A 23,268-nucleotide genomic window follows, 5' to 3' on the forward strand; every position below is an offset into this window, starting at 1 on the left:
AAAAGGAACCAAAGTCCTTATGAAGATTCATTAATCAGACCTTATCCTTGTATCTGTGTCCCCCAAATTTCCTACCATTACATTTCTGCCACAGAATCTTCCAGCATTGTCCCTGAGTTTTTTGCTCAAGGCTGGCATGGTATAGCGCTTGAGTAACAGCTCTACTTTCAGCTTTTTTTGGACAGTTAATTGGGGATTAGAGTCTCATAGACTTTCTTGTCTGGGCTAGTTTTGAATTGTGATCCTCAGATCTCAGCCTCCTGAGTAGCTAGAATTACAGTCTTGAAGCACTATTATCCAGCTTCCAACAACTGTTTGAACAGTTGGTTATTACAGTCTGTAACACTGTTTATGCTTTGAAGAATCTCAAAAATTCCTATCTGTAAATGTCCATTGTCCAATTTTTTTCTTACCATCTCCTTAGACATTATTTAAGATCTACTGTCTACTGACTCACAAGCTACTAAATTTTAATGAGCTCCCTAGATGACTTAAATACATATTCATAGAGATTTTAGAGATTTTGCTTTTCATCCTAAACAGTGCTATCAATTCACACATTTGCTATCAAAATTTTTAAAGGAATAAACAAAATAAAATTCTGGGTTTATTTATCTTTACATTTAAAATGTTTACTAAGAAAAATTATCTGGAAGAAAATAATTATAACTAAGTGACATCTTATTTTCCATCATAAATTATGAACTATGTATAATATATACTTACAGTTAATCTCTGAGCGTGTTTTTTCTTCTCTCACATTTCTACTTGTAGAGTGAATTCTATGTGGTACAGCAACAAGGGGCTGGAAGAAAAACACTAATTATATGTTTAAAGTCATAGCTTTATTACAAAATCACTCAAACATGAAAAACACTTCATTTTGTAACAATCAGAACAAAATATTGCAACTTATTACTTTTTGGGGGGAGGATGGTGAGAGTACTGAGGTTTGAATGCAGGCACTCTTAGCACTCCCAATCCTCTTTTGCATTGGTTACTTTTGAGATATAGTTTCAATCCTGTCTGGGTATGCATTTGAGCTGCAATCCACTTTTTTTGGGTTTCCTGTTGTAGCTGGATCACAGGCATGTGCCACTACACTCCGTTTCATTTGGTAAGATGGAATCTCACTGTGCAGGCTCTAAGTTTGATTTCAGTCTCCTAGCAGCTAGGATAATGGACACATGCCAATGTATACAGCTATCAGTGGAAAAGGGGTCTTAAGAACTTTTCTGCCTGACTGCCTTAAACCATGACCCTCAGGATCTCAACTTCCCAACTAGTTAGAATTACATTGGTGCCTGGCAAAGTTTTAGCATTTTGCTTGGCCTATGTTCCTCTATTTACCCTTCCCGTGTAGCTGTTGTGTCCAGCTTTCTATAAGTTGAGATAAGGTCTTGAAAACTTTTTGTCTAGGCTAGCCTTGTTCTGTAATCTTCCTGAATTCAGTCTCCTAAGTAGCTGGCTTCCAAACATTTTAAAAAGGTAACCACAATAGTAATTTCAACTATGAAGAAATAATGGTTTGCTTCAAGTTTCCTCATAAGTTGAATGCTGATATAAGTGAGATGTTGAAAAGCCTTGTAACTTATATTTGTAGGAACTTACAGATTTTACTTTTCAGAAGTCTTTTTTTTTCATTAAAATGTTGCTTCTCATCCCATCAGTTTCTCTGAGGTTTAGATGCTCTTTAATTTCCATAAGCAGAAAATAAGCCAGTATTGAATCCTTTTCCTTTAATCTGTACAGGAGTTTCATACCTTGCAATTACTACAGAATCTAACTAGCCAAAAGTGATAGCAAAGGAGGCTAGAAAACTTATATTCTGGGTAGGTCATGTGTTAGATGTCAAGAGTACCAATTTCAGAAAAATGAATGAACTAACAAGTGCAGCTTAAGGAAAGCTTCTGAAAGTGTAACAAACACTCCAAGTGAAAAGAAAAAAAAAGACTATAGCTGCATTATTTCCCTATTAGAACAGAAGGGATTTTCTTTTTACATGTACTGTTTAAGATGGTTATAACAGGAAGTGGGTTTTGTCCCCACACCTTTTCAAAAAAATCCATGTTTAAAATGATTTGTTTCATGTCTGGGAAAAAGGACTTGACAAGATTCTGTTAAATATGATCAGGATAATGAACGAATGCCCACTTGAAATTAAAATAGGCAGTAGTACATTAAAAACAATCTACAATAATGATAAAAAGTGTGTTTTCCAATGATGAAAGATTTCATTTAACTTTTCTAAAATGTTATTTCATATAAACAGAATCATTTCTGAGATTGCTCATCTGAACTTGAAAAGACAGACCTGTAGAAGGACACAGATTACTATTATTTAATTTGACAAAGTCCACATAGATATTCTCAAAAATTGAAGCTTTAATTTCTAAACATGAGCATTCTCATTATTCTTAGTAAGTGTTATATAGTCACAGAAACCTGCTATGATGAGTTTATAAGTACACCAATAAATAGCACTTAGAAAAGTGATAAGAATCATTCTAATAAATTATATTTAAAGAAACCTATTCAGTGATGCATAGTTCCCATGATTTTCAAAAAATGTCTTGAGAATGCTTCTTGAAAAAACATAAAACCTGTCCTTATAAACTATTTCATGTTTTTTCAAGTGATTTTATTTCAAGAGTTTTGTGACTGCTGTATCATCAAATAACACAAATATCAGTAACATCCTTTCATTAGGGGGGATAAGAAAGAGTAATAGGGTGTGAATGTGATCAAAGCACATTGTATGTATGTATGGAAATATGACAATAAAAATCTTTTGTAGAGTTAATATATGCTAATAAAAACACACTTACTCCCTCCTCCCCGCAGGCCATTAACATATGCAGTTACAATGAGAACTAGATGAGAATACAAACATTGAACCAAATGAAGTAAAGATACAGATAATATAATAAACACTAGTTAAGACCGTGGGTTTTCCCCAGAGGAATTTTAGCTGAAGAGCCATGAAGAAATAGCTAGGGACATTTTTGGTTGTCACAAGAGATTAAAGAAGGCTACCATCATCTAATTGGAACAGGTCAGAGATACAGGGTGGTTACCTACAACAAAGGATTGTCTAGCTCAAATGTCAACAGTGCTCAAGTTAAGAAGTCCTGATAGAACGGATAAAAAGCAATTGGTTTTTCCTCTGTCAAGAACTGACAAACTATGACCTATGGCCAATTTCCACTGCGATTGTTTTCATAAACCAAGTTTTATTGTACTAATACTCAAAAACCATCATGAACCACCTATGGTTACTTCTACTCTACAAGATAGTTTATAACTGTCACAGAGACTATGTGGTCTAAAATGTCAACCATATTTTTGTTTGGCATTTTAAGAAAAAAAAGTCTACCAACTTTAATTCTGGGTAATAATCTCAGACAAAGGAAATCTAAACATGTACTTACTTCTATCAAATTTATTCTTTGGATCTCACTTTTTTCAAGCACATATAACCAGGCACATATACTTTTACCAAAATCAATAAAAAAATCCCTTAAAATTGCAGGAATTTAGAAAAATATGAAAAAATGTAAAAATATCCTTTATATATGTTGAACTTTTAAAAAAGCTAACTGCTGATAGTAAAAAAAAAACCCTCAAAATATTTTTAACAATTTCATTTAAATGTCCTAATTACGGTTAGTGTGGTGGCCAGCTACTTGCAAGGTGGAAATATGAAGAATCACAGTTCAGTTTTGCAAAATCCCCCATTCTCAACCAACTAGTGGATTTAAATTTTTTTTGTTTTTCTAATAGGGTCTCACATTTATGCCCAAGCAGACCTAGACAGAGATCAACCTATTCCATGCTTCCTGAAACTATACTGTGCCTACTTTTTTAGTGGTTGAGAAGAAATCTTTTTCTGCAGCTGATTCTCTTGATTTTGGTATCTCAAGTAGCTAAGATTACAGGTGTAAGTCACCATAACCGACTAATAACATTTTTAAAACAAAGAAATGAAACATGTTAATTCTCACTGACTGTAGTATCTATGTACTATAGCTATTAGTCTATTTTTTCCAACTCTATATATTTATGTGTGACAATAATGGAATTTATTTTTTGTTTTCTGGTCCTGGAGCTTAAACTCAAGGCCTGGGTGTTATCCCACCATGTCATTTTTATAGCAGTTTTCTACTGGATGCATCAAAGATTGCCTGTACAAGGGTTTTTAGAACTAGATTTTTAAAAACAAAATTAAAGTAATAAAACACAAAATTCCACCTAGTGTAAGATCAAGAATAGTTTATATCTTTGTCCCTTGTCTTGAACTCATTGCCTGGGCACTACCCTGAGCTTTTTTGCTCAAAGCTAGCACTCTACCACTTGAGCCACAGATCCGCATCTGGGTTTTTGGTTGTTAATTGGAGTAAAGAGTCTCAAAGGACTTTCCTGCACCTGCTGGCTTCAAACTATGATTCTCAGATGTGAGCCTTCTGAGTAGCTAGGATTATAGACCTGAGTTAACAATACCAGGCTTCCAAACCTTTTTCTTAGGCCTTCTACATAAGACTTGTATAAAGATATCTAGCTGGAAGAATGCTGACTTGACAAAACATTCCTCTTTGACAAAGGACAATCTGAACATCTAAACCACTGGATGGCTTCATTCCATCATACCCTCTTTGAAATTCATACCATTCCCAGTACCTCCCGGTAGAGACCAAGACCATCTGTTTTTATTACAGATTCAGTAACAGAATCCTGCCATGTCACATATATTGAGTTTACCTTAGGAATCACAATCATTTCTTGGGCTAGGAATGTTACGTATGCCGACAAAGTGAAGCTGTTTTTAATGCCAGTGTTTTTGTTATATTAGGGTTATTTTATTCAAAGAAATAGATTAGTTTGTTTTTATTTCTATACAAGACCATTAATGTTTCAGTCACCAACAAGGTGAATCATACCCTTACTAAGCAATATGAAGCATGGTACGAAGAGTATTTCAAGAAAAAAAATTAAGTGGAGTGTATGCTAACAGCTTGCTTAAGTGCTTTCTCTTTATTTTCTTCTTCATCCAAAATAACTTTTTTGAAACTATGGTAATTGCAAAAGTGGATTAAAATGACTCTGCCTTTTCCATGTCAGACAATGCTTATCTATAAGTAGTCAAAAAGAAAAATCTAGCACATGAAATCACAGGACAAAGACTTATTCACCCAATGGTTTTTATTATTATTATTACTTAAAAATCCAGAAATTCAAAAATTGATTCATTCTGTGTATATACCTCTCTCAAACGTGTACACAAACACACAGACACAGAGACACGGAGACACACACACAGAAATATACATGCTAGTTGGTAAAAACAATTCCTACCTCAGGATCATCATCATCAAAATCATGGTAAGTGGAATGATCTGGATTATTTACTTTATCCAGCAGCTCTATTGCCAAAGAACGTGTCAAGGGCTGTGTGACAAAAGGGTGCTACAAAAAAATACAGAACACTTATTTAAAATTTGACTAAACAGTATCTTTTGAAAATAGGGCAAATATAGGCAACATAGGGCAAAAATAATACCTGTAGCAACTTCTCAGCAGTAGGTCTTTTTTTGGGATTTTTGGTAAGTGCCATTTTCACAAAATGATGAAAACTATTTGACCTAAGAAATTTTGGAAATTAGACTTCTACATTTCCTTTTTTGTTCATTTTGCTATGGAGGTTAATAACATAAAAATACTTACCACTTAATTTTATCTTTTAATTTAGGAGGCTGAAAATTGCTTTTTGTCATTAGAAATAATGCTCTGAAAAAATCAATGAAACACAGCACATCAGAAAAAATTAATATTTATTTTTAATAATATTATGAACCATATAATGATTTCCAATTCAGGTAAAGTAAGACTAAGTGAATTATTTGCGCATGACATAATAAATAACACTAAGAAGAAAAGAAGCTGTAGCTTCAGCACAGAATTCTTCCAATTTGGACACACTGACCTCATTGGGTGTAGGTCAAACATAGGAGGCTGAAGCTCGGCAAGTTCTATGGCTGTGATGCCTACCGCCCAGAGGTCACAGAGCTGATTATATCCCCCTTTCCTCTCTACAGCCGCGACTTCTGGAGCCATCCTGAGGAAACAGTCCAGAAATTAACTTCCATTTAGTGTCCTTTCCTTCCTACTCCCACTGAGGCACATGGAACTGCTGCCATCGAAAATTAAGGTCTATTTAGGCCTTGGTTTCTGAAAAATAAATATGTAGTATTTAAAAGGTCCACTTTTTCCAAGTTCTTTAAATCTTAGACAACCCTCCCTCTCTCTCAAGCCTCTACCGGTGATACCGTTGCTACTTCACTGTCCATAAACTTATACAATTATGAGAACAAACACCCAAATCTGTTCATTTCTCAATCCCTCTTAATGAGAAATTATGCAAAGAAACATCTTTTATAATAATCTAATGTATATATACATACATACACACATACATATATATTTGCTCTATATCTCCTTATATTAAGAAACTAGTATCTAGCCATTACTCTATCTTCACTGAAACTATCCTTTGGGGCACCAATGATTATCACAATTAGTATTTTTATTTATTATAAACTTTTTGATGTTTTCCAGTTTTATAATGATGAAAAAGAAAGAAAATTAGGGTCTAGTTCATAAAAATGTATTTATTCAGAATAAAGTTACCTAAATTCAGTCATTTTTTTTACTTCTTTTAAGCTTCACTATAGTCTTATTCTAATTATACTTTGATTTTTATGATTACTTTCCAAATACATGTTCAAATTCTAAACCATAATTTTGGAAACAACTATTGGAGATAAATATTACAACTCTTCTAGTTTGAAAAAACAATTTACACAAATGTCTTATAAACACTCCTTCATCTTCCTAGTATGCCTTCAGCAAAGCTAGCTCAGGCAAGTTAAAAATACAATTTAAATAAAACCTCTCTTAACTTTCAAAACATTTGGTATTAAAAATCAAGAATCTTCCATAAAAATTCAAACTGTAGCAAGTGAAATTAAGTGTGTTGGTTATTCTGTTACTGGGAATTAGATTCCATCTAGCTGGTAAAAATGCCCTAGCAGAGGGCCAATGCATATAGGTAGTAGCTCTGAATGACCCAGTCCTTCCAAAAACACCACATCAGCTGATGCTCCCCACCCCTGTGGAAAACACAGACATAGTTTGGCTGGTATACTTCCTTTGCTGCTGGTTATGTTGTGTCATGAGGCTCACAGTCACTGGGCCCTTCTCTGCATATATTTCCTGTGTGTATTTGCTACTGTAAATATATAATCTAGTTAAATATTATAAAATCTGATTTATTACAATTAAAACAATGAATTCATTTTTTAAAAAAGCTTGTTACAGTTTCTAAAGACAAACCAAAAAGTCCTAGCAAATTAGAAAAGAATGTAACAACTGCAAAATAGTATGGAAGGCTGGACAATGTGATTCTCTTTGGGTGACATTTGAAAAAAAAGGCAAACCTGTAGAAAGCAGAATCACATCAGCAGTATCAAATGTAAAGATGGAAGTGATAATTTACTAATACAGGATAAAATGAAATGTTTTTGGATGATGGAAATCTGTATTGTGTGTATCTAAAAAATTAATGCCTCATTAAATTGTGCCTCATTAAACCTGACTTTATAAAACACTACTGGGAATTGAACTTAGGACCTCAATCTTGCTATGCAAATGTTCTACTATGTCAGCATTATCCCAGACCTTAAAATTACTTTTGATAAGAAATTGTATGTCTTTACATTTAGATCACTTTTGATAAAAAAAAACTGTCTATCTTTACATTTAGATGGGAAAAACATGGTACTTCTAGTAGGGATCTAAAGTGTGAGTGTTCTCATAACTAACTTTACCTAACTTACAATTTTACATTTTCTCAAGGTATTTCCTACACTTCTGTAAAACAGGTAAGTTTTTAATCTCTGGGGCTCAAGGTGGAGTCCTATCAACATTTACTGAGAATGTATACAGAATCAGGTTAGGCTCCAGAGATTCACTGAGAGAGTTCCTTCTTCAAGAGATCCACAATCAAACTACAGAGACAAGAGTTCATCAGGTCCTTACTCCTCTCAAATAACAAAATGACACAAGAAATGTCAAACTGAAGGTAAAGAAGAAAAGAACAGCTAACAAGCCAGTTAGCCCCAAATAATCTCTAAAAGTTCAGCCAGTTAGCCTGAAAAAGGAATAAAAGCTGAACTAAGGATAAGTGTAAAAAGAAATAAGTATTTGAAAGTTCTCCACCGAGCCCCAAGAATTATTCCTTCCCCATTCCCACAATATAACCCTCCCCATGCCAAATAAGAGAGGCTTTGGACTTCAGCATACCAAGAATAAAGGAGAACAGTGGGTGGAGGAAGAAGACATGACTTGGTAGATGTGTGTGTAGCAGACCAACTTCTTTCAACTGCTTACTTCTAGAACACTAACCACCAGGCTTATGCTTTACCTCTCAGGGACTAAGAGCTACGAATTGGCTGTGGGTTTTTTTGTTGTTGGTGGTGGTGGATTTGTCTGGAGACAGTCTTATTATGTTGCCCCAGCGTAGCTTAATCTCTAATACTCACGTGATCCTTCTACCTTAGACTCCCAAGTAGCTGGGGTTAGGCTCTTTTTTTTATTTTGGTTGGTTGGTTGTAGGGCCTGGGCTACCCCCTCTGCTCTTCAGCTCAAGGCTAGCCCTCTACCATTTGCGCCACAGCGCCATTTCCGGGCTTTTCTGCTTATGTGGTACTGAGGAATTGAACCCAGGGCCTCATGCATGCAAGGCAAGCACTCTACCTCTGAGCTACCTTCCCAGCTCTGGGTCGGGCTCTTAAGTTAACTTATAATGTTTTGTTCTTCAAAGCGAACTAAAATACAAGGATTACCAATTTTTTGAGAGAAACCACCTCATGAAAGTATAAAAAGCCAAGAAACTCTTATAAAAAGTAAAACAAAAAAAATCACTTTTAAAAAGTGAGACTTAGTATTGGCACAAAACTAGACCTAAGATCAATGGAACAGTCTAGAACACCTGGAAATAAAACCATATACTTATAGTTATCTGATATTTGATAAGGGGGCCAAAGATATATGGCAACAAAAAGATAGCCTCTTCAATAACTGGTTGTTTGGAAAGCTGGACGTCCACATGCAGACAACTAAAAGTGGATACCTCTTAACCACCATGCACTAATAACCAAAAACCTCAACCGCAGACCTAAAACTTTGAAATTACTCCAAGGAGTAGGAGAAACACTACAAGTCATAAGCAGAGGCAGAAACTTTTTGAGGAGTCCCAGGGGCATAGCAGGAGAGAGACTTGACAAATGGGATTACTAAAACTAAAAAGGATAATTACTAAACTAGAAAGACAACCAACAGACTGTGAGAAGTTCTTTACCACCAACACTTCTGACAAAGACATAATATCCAAAATATACAAGGATCTCAGGAAACTAACATAAACCAATCACTATTTGGGCAAAGAGAGACTTTTTTTTTTGGTTGGTCATGGGGCTTGAACTCTGAGCCTAAGTGCTGTCCCTGCACTGTTCAGCTCAAGGAGCACTTGAGACAAAAGTTTTCTGTTGGTTCACTAGTGATAAGAGTCTCACAGATGGGCTGGGAAGGTGGCTCAGTGGTACAGCGCTTGCCTTGCATGCCTAAGGCTTGGGTTCGATTCCTCAGCACCACATAAGCAAAAAGAAAAAAAGCCGGAAGTGGCGCTGTGGCTCAAGTGGTACAGCTGAAGAGCTGAGAGACAGCGCCCAGGCCCAGAGTTCAGGCCCCACGAACGGACCACTCCCCCCACCCAAAAAAAAAGTCTCACAGACTTTGCTTCCCCGGCTGGCTTTGAATGGTGATCCTCAGATCTCAGCCTCCTGAGCCTGTGTGAGCCACGGAGTCCCAGCAAAGGAGAGAATTCTTAAGAGGGAAGAACGGCAAAGAAATACATGATTAAATGCTCAACATCCCTGGCCATAAAAGAAACGCAAATCAACACAGCTCTGAGATTCCAACTCATCTCTATTAGACTGGCCAACACTGTGAGTTTGAATACCAACAAATGCTGGCGGGGACATGGGGAAAAAAGGAATCCTATTGCACTGTTGGTGGGAATGTAAACTAGTACAATAACTTTGGACAGAGAGTCTGGAGGTTCCTCAAAAAAACTAAACATAGATCTTCCTTATGACCCAGCCATACCACTTCTGGGCATCTACCCAGAACGTCATGAACTAGGATATGAGAAAGACATCTGCACATCCATGCTCACTGCGCCTCTCTATTCATAATGGCCAAGATATGGAAACAACCCAGATGTCCTTCAAAGATAAGTGGATCAATAATGTGGTACCTATACACAATGAAATGTTACAAAACCATTAGAACGAATAATAGGTCAATTCCAAGTTAAAAAGAGACCAATATAATACGTCCCACTTAATTTAGATACATGCAAAATATTTACTTGGCTTATTCCATTTTAATGCTCCAAAATAAATGAAGATTTGTAAGAAAATAAAAGGACAATAGGTCAATTGCAGGGAAATGGATGGACCTAAAACAAATCCTGTTAAGTGAGCTAAGCCAAACTCAGAAGACAAATGGCACATGGTTTCTCTCAGATGTGGAAGCTAGATCTAAAATTCACTGGGACATAATAAATTATACAGGACTCTGGGTATTCATTCACACACAATGAAATCAAAGGAGAATACTCTTAGGAGACGAACATAAAGGTGCAATGCCTATGTGCATATGATCATATAAAATGTTTACTGAAATGGACTCCAGGAAATGGAAATGAGTTTTTTCTTTGTGGTTGTTTTCATTTCCTCTTCTTTTTGTCTTGTTTGTCTTTGGGAGGGAAAAGAGAAGTACAGAAATGGAGGGACAAACAGTGAACAAATGCAGCAGTGGTATTCTCTAGATACTATATTGAAAATGAACTATACAACTTGTGGATGGGGACAGGAGGGAAAAACTGGGAGGAAATGAAGGAAGGAGTGATACTATCCAAAAAGAAATGTACTCTTTAGTTGACTTTTGTAATTGTAACCACTCTGTACATCACCTTTAAAAAAAAAAAATGAAAGAATAAAATTCGTTCAAGTGGTCAGAGACAAAACTAATGAGTTCCAGGGGGGGAAAAAGTACAAACAAAAAAGAAAAATAAGACCAAATAAACAATTCAGGAGTATGTCCCAGAGATGAAAGACGTAAGTCCTTGGATTAAAAAACACAAATGCTTGTCAGGTATGGTGGCTCCCATCTATAATGGTGGTGGTCTACCCATGACAGAAGAGGATGGTCCAAGTCACTGTGGGCATAAACTCAAGACCCTATTCTAAAAATAATAAAAGCAAAAAGGGTCAGGGAAATGGTATATATGGTAAAACACCTGCCTAGCAAAGAATATCTCAAAAATTTTTCTTGAAGGGGCTGGGAAGGTGGCTCAGTGGTAGAGTGCTTGCCTTGCATGCATGAGGCCCTGGGTTCGATTCCTCAGCACCACATAAACAGGAAAAAAAAAGCCGGAAGTGGCGCTGTGGCTCAAGTGGTACAGCACTAGCCTTGAGCTGAAGAGCTGAGGGACAGCACCCAGGCCCAGAGTTCAGGCCCACGACTGGACCGCCCCCCCCCCAAAAAAAAAAAGAAAAAAAATTTTCTTGAAGTGCATCATTATGCTACACTGGCACCATGCTGGAAGAAGGCCACATTTAAAGGAATGCATCATGATGCTATCATAGTACTGGAGAAAAAGACCCAATAGCAAAACACTTTAAAAAATTCTAACCTAGAATTCGATATCTACTCAAATGATTAATCAAGAGTGAAGTCAGAAATGCAAAGTCTCAAAAATGCAAAGTCTCAAAAAATTTACTTCCATGTACCTTTTACCATAAAGATATTAAAATATGTTTCATTCATAAGAAAAGAGGAAGACTCAGAATCAAAGAAATCACCAAGGTAAAGCACTCCAGGGCAAAGCTATGCAAAACAACTATAACAGGACTGGAAAGAATTATTTCATGAACTCAATAACACCAACAATGATGACAACAAAAAACTCAACCATCCACAGTAAAACCAACCAATCGACCAAGTCATCAAAACTCAGGACTGACAGTTTGACAGGCTCCATGGTACAGCAAATTTTATAGAGGTATCATACAGAATTAGAAAATATGGAAAAGTATGAAAAGTGTTATCTTGGCATTAAAAAAACTAAGCAAAAAAACTAAGGGGCTGGGAAGGTAGCTCAGTGGTAGAGAAGGTAGCTCAGTGGTAGAGTCCTTGGCTTGCATGCATGAGGCCCTGGGTTTGATTCCTCAGTACCATATAAGCAGAAGTGTTGCTGTGGCTCAAACGGTAGACCGTTAGCCTTGAGGGACAATGCTCAGGCCCAGAGTTAAAGCCCAAGACTGACCAAAAAAAAGAAACTAAGCAAATTAAAAAGTATTAAATGAGGAAAATAATTCAAGAGAATATATTGAGTATATATTATTAATATATCAATTAACTAATATTAATATATTGATATTATTGATAATGACAATACATGTGTATGTATTAACTGAATCAGCAAGTACACTGTAATAAGATGACTGGAAGATGGATGAGAGCTAAAATCTTCACCTACTATTCATAAATCTACTTAATGGAATGAACTGAAACAGTTGTGAACCTGTCCACCACTAGTCACAGTGCTTAGTATTTTAACTGGTACACAGTAAGCAAAAAGAAAAATAAGAACAAGAATAACTGAGTAAACAAACAAATGAACAGAAGAGCGTTTATTTGATGGTCAAAGATTCCCTAGAAGACAAATTACTCAGCAAGAAAGAAAGGTCTGTGGATGACTACTAGAAACAAGCTTAAGTGGACAGAGGCCTCACTACAGATCACTTCAAATGCCAAGAAATCCCTATTTAAGCTTGGATTGTAGTCAATCTTACAAAATGTTTTGAGCAAAGGGATACTGTGAATAGAGTAATGTTAGCATATAGAAGTGGAGAAAGATACACATAAAAACATCTTGGAAAATATATGTAAGTAGGGATTTCCCAGCAAAACTAGAAGGCTCCTGAAAACACCTTCAATCTCTAGGGGTTTTTCTGTCTGATAAAAAATTATGACAGGGTATTTTTTCGTCAAGTAATTCTATACACAAGTATATATACCTAAATTACTTGTTGATAACCTTTTTAGTTTATAGCTTTAGAAATACTATATGCAATAATAATAGAACAAAAAGATTAAAAATCAATTAAAATATAATTACCAATATGGTGTACCAATGAAAGACTTCCGCTTGGCAATTGTAGCTGTTATCTGTGCAGATACTCCAAAATCAGCTATATTTTTTTTTAAAAAAAGTAAAACATTTAGAAATATAAAATGAGAGAAAATAAAACTGTTTATTGAAAATGAAAAACTGTAAGTTAATTTTTACAGATAAGAGATATTTTCCAACACTACATTAAAATTTTAACTTTGATGGACTAGTGTTAAAATACTACAAAGCAGTCAGTGTATATTACAGCCAAATAGAGTCCCATATGAACCAAATAACAAAGGGTAAATATCAGTAATTTTTTTCATTTATCTTAAGGTTCATTTAATTTCAGGTCATATGTTTACAACCATCCATGCAGTATGTACTTCCCATATGTACCAATATGTACTTCCCTATTCCCAAATCTCCCTTGAGAAAGGCAGAGTAATATTTCTAATTTTTATTTTATTTATTTATTTTGGTGTAAGCCTTGGGGCTTGAACTCAATACCTAGGCACTGTACCCTTTTTTGCTTAAGGCTAGTGCTCTATCACTTGAACCACAGTGCCACTTCTGGCTTTTGCTGAGTAGTTTATTGGAGACAAAGAGTCTCATAGACCTTTTTACCCTGGCTGGCTCTGAAACTCAATCCTCAGATCTGGCTGATATAAACTGTTCATTAAGTCATCAAAAATTAGATTAAATGAACAGAACTTATCTTCTCTATTTTTCTCATTTTACAAGTCACTTACAAAGACTCTATTATATGTTAATTATGCTATATAACATGTAAAAGATTTTTAATCAGATTCACTTTATAGTTTTAGTTTTATTTTAATTTTGGTGGAGCAGGGGATTGAATTCAGGGTTGTGAACATGCTAATCAAGGGTTCTAACTACTGAGCCAACATCTCCAGACCTATTGATAGCTTTATAAAACTACAAATAGTGTATTTTGACTTATGAAATTCAGTATGATATAGTTCATATTTGTCCTAACTCACATATTTGTTACCCTTTAATACCTATATGATAAAATTACTATATTGAGTCAGGACTGGCCATAATCCTAGCTACTCAGGAGGCTGAGATCCAAGAACTGAAGCTTAGAGCCAATACAAGCAGACAAATCTGCAAGACTCTTAGCTCCAAATACCCAGCAAAATGCTGACTAGAGGTATGGCTCAAGTAGAGCACCAGCCTTGAGGGGAAAAAGCCTAGTGAGAATGCTAGGCCTTGTGTTCAAGCCCTAGCACCAGTACCCGTGCGCACACGCGCACACACGCACACACACACACACACATACACACACACACACAAACACAAATAATAATATAAACACATAAAGTCACTATACTGAACATTTTTCCTGTTTTAAGCTTTCAAATTAAGTCATAATTTAGAACTTTAATTCCTAACTTGAACCAAAAAGTAATAAAATGAAATAAAGTTATTGTTTAAAATAAAGCAACATTCAGCATTTAAATTACATTCTTTTATAATATTGTGTTTTTTTAAAAATTTTATTTTCTACTTTTGGTAAATCATGGGGGTTGAACTCTGGGCTTGGGCGCTGTCCCTGTGCTGTTTAGCTCAAGGCAGGCACTTTACCGCTTGAGCCACAGAGCCAGTTCCAGTTTTCTGGTGGTTTATTGGAGGTAAAAGTGTCACAGACTTTCCTGCCTGGGCTGGCTTTGAACGGTGATCCTCAGATCTCAGCCTCCTAGTAGCTAGGACTACAGGTGTGAGCCATTGGCACCTAGCTTTGTGTTTGTTTTTAAAGCTGAAGTAAACAATGTAAGATTTAATAAATTTGAGGCACTGGTTTTTAAAATTTCTGTGTTTTTTGTCATCAACTTGTACATATCTCTAACTAGAAGTCCCATTCTTGAAATTAAAAATGAAAGAGTTCCCAAATGATATTATGTCACAGTATTTTTGCAATAAATCTGTCTCATATGAAGGACAGATTTTATTACTGCTTAAGAGGAATCAGGCAGAGAGGCAAAATATATTAGACCTTGAGAATCCCATCTAAAAACCCATCAATACTATCTTTGGAGTGCAAATCTACTCCTATAAAGCAAAACAAAAGGCCCCAAACAATAAGTATAAACTATGTTTAAGAATTACATTGGTGCATGCGGTAGAATTCAAATTTACTTACCCAATTTTACATGGCCATTATCCGTTAATAGAATGTTAGCTCCCTTCAAAGTGAGAATATTTTAGTTAAACAGAAAGACATTATACTAGATAGGACATATAATATCAAACATATTTATTTAAAATAATCCCAGCCTTAGACATAGAAATACTTGAAAATAAAGTGTGCAATTGAAATGTCTAATTACTATATTCAAAGGAAACTTAATGTCCATACTTTCAGCCAACTTGACTATTCTTATATAACATTCTGTCTTTAGAAAAGCTGCTATTAACATAGATAAATGCTAACATAAAGTGACATATTCACTTTTCATCTTATACTTCCTCAATGCCTATACATCATCACAACACTAAGATGCTACTTTACCATGCTATTTTCAGTGGCTTAAATTACACTTTAAACTTGGTTGCTATTTCCTGTTTAAATAAGAACAAAATAAAAAACCCAAGAAACCCTCTCTTGCTAGGAATTCACAATCACTGAACCTGTGCTTGCATAATTATGGAAGGTATCTATCCTAATGAGTTTAGGATAATTCAACTAGCCAAAGGCATACAGTATTAAAATGTCACTCATTTACATGACTTGGTAGCATTTTAACCACTTTTGCTTCTTGACCTGAGTTCAAAGATAGTAATGACTATTCCATCTTAAACTAATGGTATTACAGGATTTTCTCTCCTCCTTTTCTGTACCTTTAAATGAGCTAAGTCAAAGTAGGTAGGTTCTTTAATCTAAGGTGCTGTTAATAATAAAGTATAGGCTTAGGGAGAAAATTTGTCCCACATATCTCTAATCAACAGTAAGAAGAAACAATAGAAGATGAAGGGAGAGGGGAGATGAAGAAGAGATTTCCTGCCTCCAAGTCAGTGAAGCTGATTACACCCCTGATACTCTGCAGCTCTACAGAACAATGAGTAAAGGGAGAAAAAGAAGAGATAGGAGACTACAGCAGGGCTTTTAACTTATCTACAAGAACATTCCAGGAAGAATGAACTGCAAACACAAGGACTCAAGGCCAGAATGAGTAAAACTGAGTAGACTGCAGTGTAAGATGAGGTCAGAGAAATGAAGGGCCAGATCATTAGAGGGCACTGTGAAAGCATCTGGACTCCAAAATGAGGACATGGTGAGATGGCAGGAAAGTGACAACACCTAACTTTAAAAGTGAGAGTTTTGATGGCTACTACACAAGTCCAGGAGAAGTCCAGAAGCCCATAGAGGAATGGTGGTGGAGGCCGAGTAGAGACAGCTGGTTGGAACTTACTCAAACTCTGACAAAAGAAGACCAAACTGCCTAGACAATCTCATCACTTATTAATTTCATACTTTCCTCTTCTTCTTCTTTCTTCCAATACAGATTTTACATTCTCTAAAATAGTCTTATACTTTTGAATCTTTACATACTTGCTTTTATTCTAATCTCTATATATGTATTTGTATTTTATGCATATTGCTCTAAAACCAATATGAACTTGAAACACATGCCATTACTAATTGGAATGCATGCCAATACTACTTAAAATGCATGCCAAACTTCACTTCTGACAAATGTCAGTTCTTCCAAATTACCTCAGCAGCAATAACATAGAGCTTTCTTAGTTTATTAAATATAATAAAATCTGAGTCCACTGAAATTTCAAGAACTTGAGAGCATGAGTAAATAAGGGAATTTTCTGAGAAGAAAGTCTATGACATTCTTCAGATACTCAAAAGAGTGACATGATTTGTCCTAATTCCAAAAATGGCTAAGAAATGTCATACTAAAGAAAGCTTGAGAAACAAAAGGAGAAGGATTAACAGGCATTAAAAAATGAAATGAAGAGAATCTAGATCGGAGCGATGGCAGCACCTCTAGAAGCATGCACTGTGCTAGCTCCAGCATGATCAGGGCACTTGCTCTCTTCTATCAGTTCAAAGACCATAAGAAAATGTCAAAGGTTTTTTTTTTTTTGTCAGTCATGGGGCTTGAACTCTAGGCTTGGGTGCTGTCCCTAAGCTCTTCGGCTCAAGGCTAGCACTCTACCACTTGAGCCACAGTGCCACTTCCAGCCTTTTCTTTTATTTGGTACTGAGGAATCAAACCCAGGGCCTCTTGCATGCTAGGCAAGCACTCTACCGCTGAGCCACCTTCCCAGCTCAAGGTCAAATAACTTAAGACTGACAAAGCTTACTATCTGAAGCTTAGCTACTGGAAGGAAGCTATGGGCCTAACCTGTATCTGCTAGTGACTATAACATGAATCCACTGACTATATATATATATATATATATATATATACTCCCCCCCACCCAAATCATGGGGCCTGAACTCTGGGTAAGATGCTATACATCTGACAACAAATTTATGAAGTAGAATATTCAAAACAGGTCTGTTGAATAATCTTCTTATTTAAAAATGAAGGGTGGGTTATTAGGTTAGAAATATAATGTATACCTTTATATCTCTGTGCATTTTTCCTTTACTGTGCAGGTAATATAATCCCTAGAGATTAAAGACAACAGAAAAATAAGATTTTTATCATAGAACATAATTTAGGAATGGAATAGTTTATATTTTATTTTTTCTCTACAGAAAGTCTAGAAATAATAATATTTAAATAAAATAGCCTAGAAGATAACAGAATCTTGAAAGTGAGGAGCTGGTGGTACAGCTCTAATCCTAAAGTACTTGCCCAGAGCAAGCACAAGGCCCTTGGTCCAATCTCTAAGTCTCTTCCCCCAAAGGAAAAATAAAAAAAACACTAGGAGAAAAATTAAAGTTCAGATAGCATTTTTCTGTTTTTTTTTTGTTTGTTTGTTTGTTTTGTTTTGTACCAGGACTGGTGCTTAAACTCAGGGCCTCAGGCTCTTGCTTGGCTTTTTTTTTTTTTTGGGTCTGGTCCCGAGGCCTGAACTCTGGGCCTAGGCACTGTCCTTCAGCTCTTCAGCTCAAGGCTAGCCCTCTACCACTTGAGCCACAGCACCACTTCCGGCTTTTTTCTTTTTGCTTATGGGATGCTGAGGAATCAAACCCAGGGCCTCATGCATGCAAGGCAAGCACTCTACCACTGAGCCACCTTCCCAGCCCCTTGCTTGGCTTTTTTGTTTTAAGGTTAGCACTTGAGACATGACTCCACTTCTGGGTTTTTGCTGGTTAACTAGAAGTAGAGTCCCACAGACTTTAATGCCCCAGCTGGCCTTGAATTGTGAGTGATCCTTAGATGTCAGCCTACTGAATAGCTTGGAATACAGGTGTGAGCCACCAGTGCCCAGCTTAAAATTCAGTTGGAACCATTAATTTTTTTAAGACAATTTTCAATAAACTCTAGAAATAGTTGTAAATACTTTTTGTGTGTGCCTGTAAATAACTTTTAAAAGATGTATATTCAGTTGGGCACTGGTGGTTCATGCTTATAATCCTAGCTTCTCAGAAAGCTGAGATCTGAGGATAGTGGTTTGAAGCCAGCCTGGGCAGTTAAGTTCCTGAGATTCTTATCTCCAATTAACCATCAAAAAAACCATAAGTAGAGCTGTGCTCAAGCTCCAGGATAGCACCAGGCCTTGAGTTTAAACCCTAGGACCCCTGCCCTCATCGCCCTCCCCCCAAAAAAGGTATTTATCTAGCCAGTTATCCATCCAGTACCATGATGGATTTCAATTCTCACCACAGTGCTTAATTTTCAAACCTTTTTTTAAATTAGGGGAAATATGTACAACTATAATGCTTGAATTTTAGATTATATCATATTTATGAAAAAAAATAAATATAATTTTCATCATATAAGCAAAAATGTACTGAAAGTCTTCAAGAGCAGTATGTCCTTTTTTTAAGAGGTAATATTCTTTTTAATTAGCATTTGACTTACCTGCAATGTTTCTCTGCTAACGTAAGCAATTTGCAGTTCTGAGAGTGGTCCAGTTACTGTAAAATAAAATTAGTGTAAATAAGATTAATCAATACACATTTTTAAGTAAGTGATAAAGTTTACAATAGACAATATACAGGAACAATTATATGAAAATGTAAGCTCCCCAAGTGTGAACTCCCTTTTATTTTCAATGTTTTAGTCAGATTGGTTCACTGCTGTTCTCTTCATGGTTTACAACAGTGATTGCCACAAAGCTGCCCAATTTTTACAAAACCAATAAAAGACCAAAATATCATTGACATCAATTATATTTTCATTTTAGTATTTCACTGATTCAACATCATCCCTTAAATGTTAAAGAATGCCCCAAAGGTTAGGGTTTTATCAAACCTTTTTTAAATTAATGTGTAATATTATAGCTACTTTTAAATCAGTATTTTTCCCCTAAAAGTATTTAGTTTTCCAGTTATATAAATTTCACTTAAAAAGTTGGAGAGTAAAGGTCTCTTCATTATTCAAAATATTACTCTATGATTTTATGCAAAGGTTGTGTGTGTGTGTTGGCTTTGAGGCACTCTACCACCTGGGCCATAATTCCACTTCAGGCTTTTTTGAGTAGTTTATTAGAGATAAGAATCTCAGACATTCTTGCACAGGCTGGCTTCAAACCATGATCCTCAGATCTCAGCTTTTAAGTAGCTAGGATTACAGGTTAGTCCTACTGGTGCCTGGCTAGAAACAAAATTAAATTCTAATGGTGGAATTCTTTGGTCACAGTTAGCCACATTTAATAGCTTTGTAAACGAAGCCCTAGGACTGGCACAAAAATTTCCTTAGGAAAAAAATTGTCAGTGAAGAGAAGGGAAACAATAGTAGAGAAATTAATCCAAGAACTGGAGAATGATTTTTTTAACTTTATAGAAATATTATAACCCTATGATTAGGTCAAAGTTTTTTTGTTTTTTGTTTTCCTGGTACTGGGGCTTGAACTCAGGGCCTGGTTGCTCTTCCTGAGCATTTCTGCTCAAGGCTAGCATTCTACCACTTGAGTTACAGTTCTACTTCCAGCTTCTTCATGGTTAGTTGTAGATAAGAGTCTCACAAGACTTTCATGTCTGGGCTGGCTCGATCCTCAGATCTCAGCTTCCTGAAGAGTAGCTCCTGGCTGGTTATGTCATTGTTAAAACAGCAAAATTCTATCCAAACTCTCACCATCTACTTTATTACAAAGGACTCATGCTGGGCAATAAACAACCTCAATATGACAAAAATGAGAACAAATTTGCAAAATAACTTAGAAAACTGACCTTTTACCCCCTTTCTTGGAGAGAGTGTCTTTCTATGCAACCTAGGCATTCCTGAATTTGAGAACTTCTTGCTTCAGTTTCCTGAGTGCTAGGCTCACAGGTGAATTACCATACCTACATACCATACCCAGCTAAAAACTGACTTCATAAAATATTATTTACTTTTTAAATTGTGAAGTCATGTTTGATAGGCACTCAGGCACTTGAGTCATGTCTTCAGCCCTTCTTGCTTTATTTCTGTGGTAGGGTCTTGTTAGTGCTTCAGCTGTCTTGGATCACAATCCCCCAATTTGACTTTCTGCATAGCTGGGATGACAGGTGTTTATCACCATGCCTAGCTTTTTATTGGCTGACATGGAGTCTGAGGAACTTCTTGCATGGGCTGGCCTCAAATTGGTCCTCCTGATCTCCACTTTGCCAAGTAGCTAAGAGTATAGACATGAGCCACTACATCCGCCTGACTTCTTAAACTACTAAGACATTCTTATTTTACAATAAAAAAAAAAGTATGCAACAAAAAGAAAAAGGATAAGCTTACTCTGTAGCCCGTGAAAATTGAAGAACCAGGGGAAAAAAGACAGTAAACACTGACTTCACTTTATAAATCTTCCTTATGTCACTGAATTCCTACAAAAATATTTTAATTGGTTTTGAGTTCCCCAGATCTTAGCAATAAGAGAATAAACACTTAATTCATGTTACTTGGATATATGAGAGCAAAATCAATTTGAAAAATCTGCCTCAAAGCTTTTACACTTCTACAAGGTCTGAATTTGACATTTTGAAGAAATTATAATGTGCCTTGTTCAGAATTAGCAAATTAGCACAGAATTAGCACATAACTATTCTACTTATAAAGCCAACAGTCTATGCACCCATACATATTCTAAATACTTTTATGTATTTAAACTTACTGATAAAACATAGTTTTCTTTCCTTAAAACAATGTTAGAATGTAGCAAAATGATTATATTTTAAGAAATTCTATTTAATCTGTAGAAAAATGTAACTTTGACTTACCATGATAAATATCCTGCAAAGAACCTCCTCCACAAAACTCCATGCAAATCCAAAGTTTATCTCGCCTATAAAAAGAAAATAGGCATGTATCATATCTTCACAATTAAAACTGCCTGTTTGAGGTAGTTATCTTAAGGTTAGTTGTGTGCTATAATCTTGAGAACCACATAAATGCAGTGCTATTGTTTAACACACTAATTAGTCTCTATGAATTAATGACTTTATCTAGTGTGCTGCTATAATTGAACTAAAATTTTAATATTTAAAATACATCCTTTGTAGATATAAATCTGTCATCAGACATATCCAAATAGATTTTTTTTACCTAAAAAGATGGGCTGGGAAGGTGGTTCAGTGGTAGAGCGCTTGCCTTGCATAGTCAAGGCCCTGGGTTCGATTCCTCAGCACCACATAAGGAAAAAGCCGGAAATGGCGCTGTGGCTCAAGTAGTGGAGCGCTAGCCTTGAGCTGAAGAGCTGAGGGTAGTGCCCAGGCCCAGAGTTCAGGCCCCACGACCGGACCCCCCCCCAAAAAAAAAGATTCTGTCCCTCTGTTTATCTCAGATTTGCCAAAGAAAACAGCAATACCACTTAAAGTGCTATCATCTTGCTATCAAACATTACCCTCATATCTAGAATTAACAATGTTCTCCAAATAACCAGATAAAATTATGTTGCTTTCCGACTACATTTCTCTCATGTTCACAATCTAAGATATCATACCAGACAGCCCTAGAAGAAATAATTAGTAAGGATTCATTTAGCTTATTCCTTGTATAGCTATTCATTATTCTTGTAAAATGTGCCAGTGAAAATCTTGTTGTCAGGGGTACAGATGAACATCTATCTATCTCTGCCTCAAATATGCATCTTATCAATTCTCCCAGTATATCTATTACTTTAAAATGCCAGACTAAGGGAAGGGGTGACATAGTCCAAAAAGAAATATACACATTACCTGACTTATATAACTGTAACCCCTCTGCACATCACCTCCATAATAAAAATTAAAATTAAATTAAAACAACAACAACAACAACAACAACAAAGAGGATCACGGTTCAAAGCCAGCCTGGGTAGGAAAGTCAATGAGATTCGTATCTCCAACAAACCACCAGAAAACTGGAAGTGGCACTGTGGTTCAAGTGGTAGAGTGCTTGCCTTGAGCTGAAGAGCTGAGGGATAGCACCCAGGCTCAGAGTTCAAGACCCATGACCAACCCAAAAAAAAAAAAAAAAAAAAGCAGCAGCAGCAGCTATTGCAGGCACATACCGTGTGAAACCGCTATTTGCTTTAGGTCTGATCCACATCCATGCAGCTAACTTTTTTTTTCATGCCTGTCTTGGGATTGAACTCAGGGCCTGGGTGCTGTCCCTGAGCTCTTTTGCTCAAGGTGAACACTCTACCACTAAAGCCACAGCTCCATTTCTGGCATTTTTGTGGTATACTGGAGACAATAGTCTCACAGACTTTTCTGCCTGGGCTGGCTTCAATAGCAATCCTCAGATCTCAGCCTCTTGAGTATCTAGGATTACAGACATGAGCCACTGTTACTCGGCTGGAGCTAATATTTTTAAGGATCCCAATTAGAAATAAACTTCTCCCCTAAACACACCCCAGAAGTG

The 23,268-nt window shown here is 36.1% G+C and overlaps 1 protein-coding gene across 3 annotated transcripts in view; it reads right to left on the reverse strand.

Annotated features, from left to right (window-relative positions):
- Positions 1–23,268, reverse strand: part of Map4k3 (mitogen-activated protein kinase kinase kinase kinase 3) — a 101,234-nt gene that overhangs the window by 53,322 nt on the left and 24,644 nt on the right. For all 3 annotated transcript variants that reach the window (XM_013017988.1, XM_013017987.1, XM_013017986.1), the window contains exons 3-12: positions 21,645–21,709; positions 19,315–19,370; positions 17,904–17,951; positions 15,465–15,507; positions 13,304–13,376; positions 5,981–6,112; positions 5,722–5,784; positions 5,558–5,639; positions 5,353–5,463; positions 727–805 (exon numbers count right to left, since the gene is read on the reverse strand). In XM_013017988.1, coding sequence (XP_012873442.1) covers positions 727–805; positions 5,353–5,463; positions 5,558–5,639; positions 5,722–5,784; positions 5,981–6,112; positions 13,304–13,376; positions 15,465–15,507; positions 17,904–17,951; positions 19,315–19,370; positions 21,645–21,709 — 752 coding nt within the window. The remainder of the gene's footprint in view (positions 1–726; positions 806–5,352; positions 5,464–5,557; positions 5,640–5,721; positions 5,785–5,980; positions 6,113–13,303; positions 13,377–15,464; positions 15,508–17,903; positions 17,952–19,314; positions 19,371–21,644; positions 21,710–23,268) is intronic.

The sequence above is a fragment of the Dipodomys ordii genome, unplaced genomic scaffold, assembly GCF_000151885.1.
Source record: "Dipodomys ordii isolate 6190 unplaced genomic scaffold, Dord_2.0 Scaffold37, whole genome shotgun sequence".
Taxonomy (NCBI): Eukaryota; Metazoa; Chordata; class Mammalia; order Rodentia; family Heteromyidae; genus Dipodomys; species Dipodomys ordii.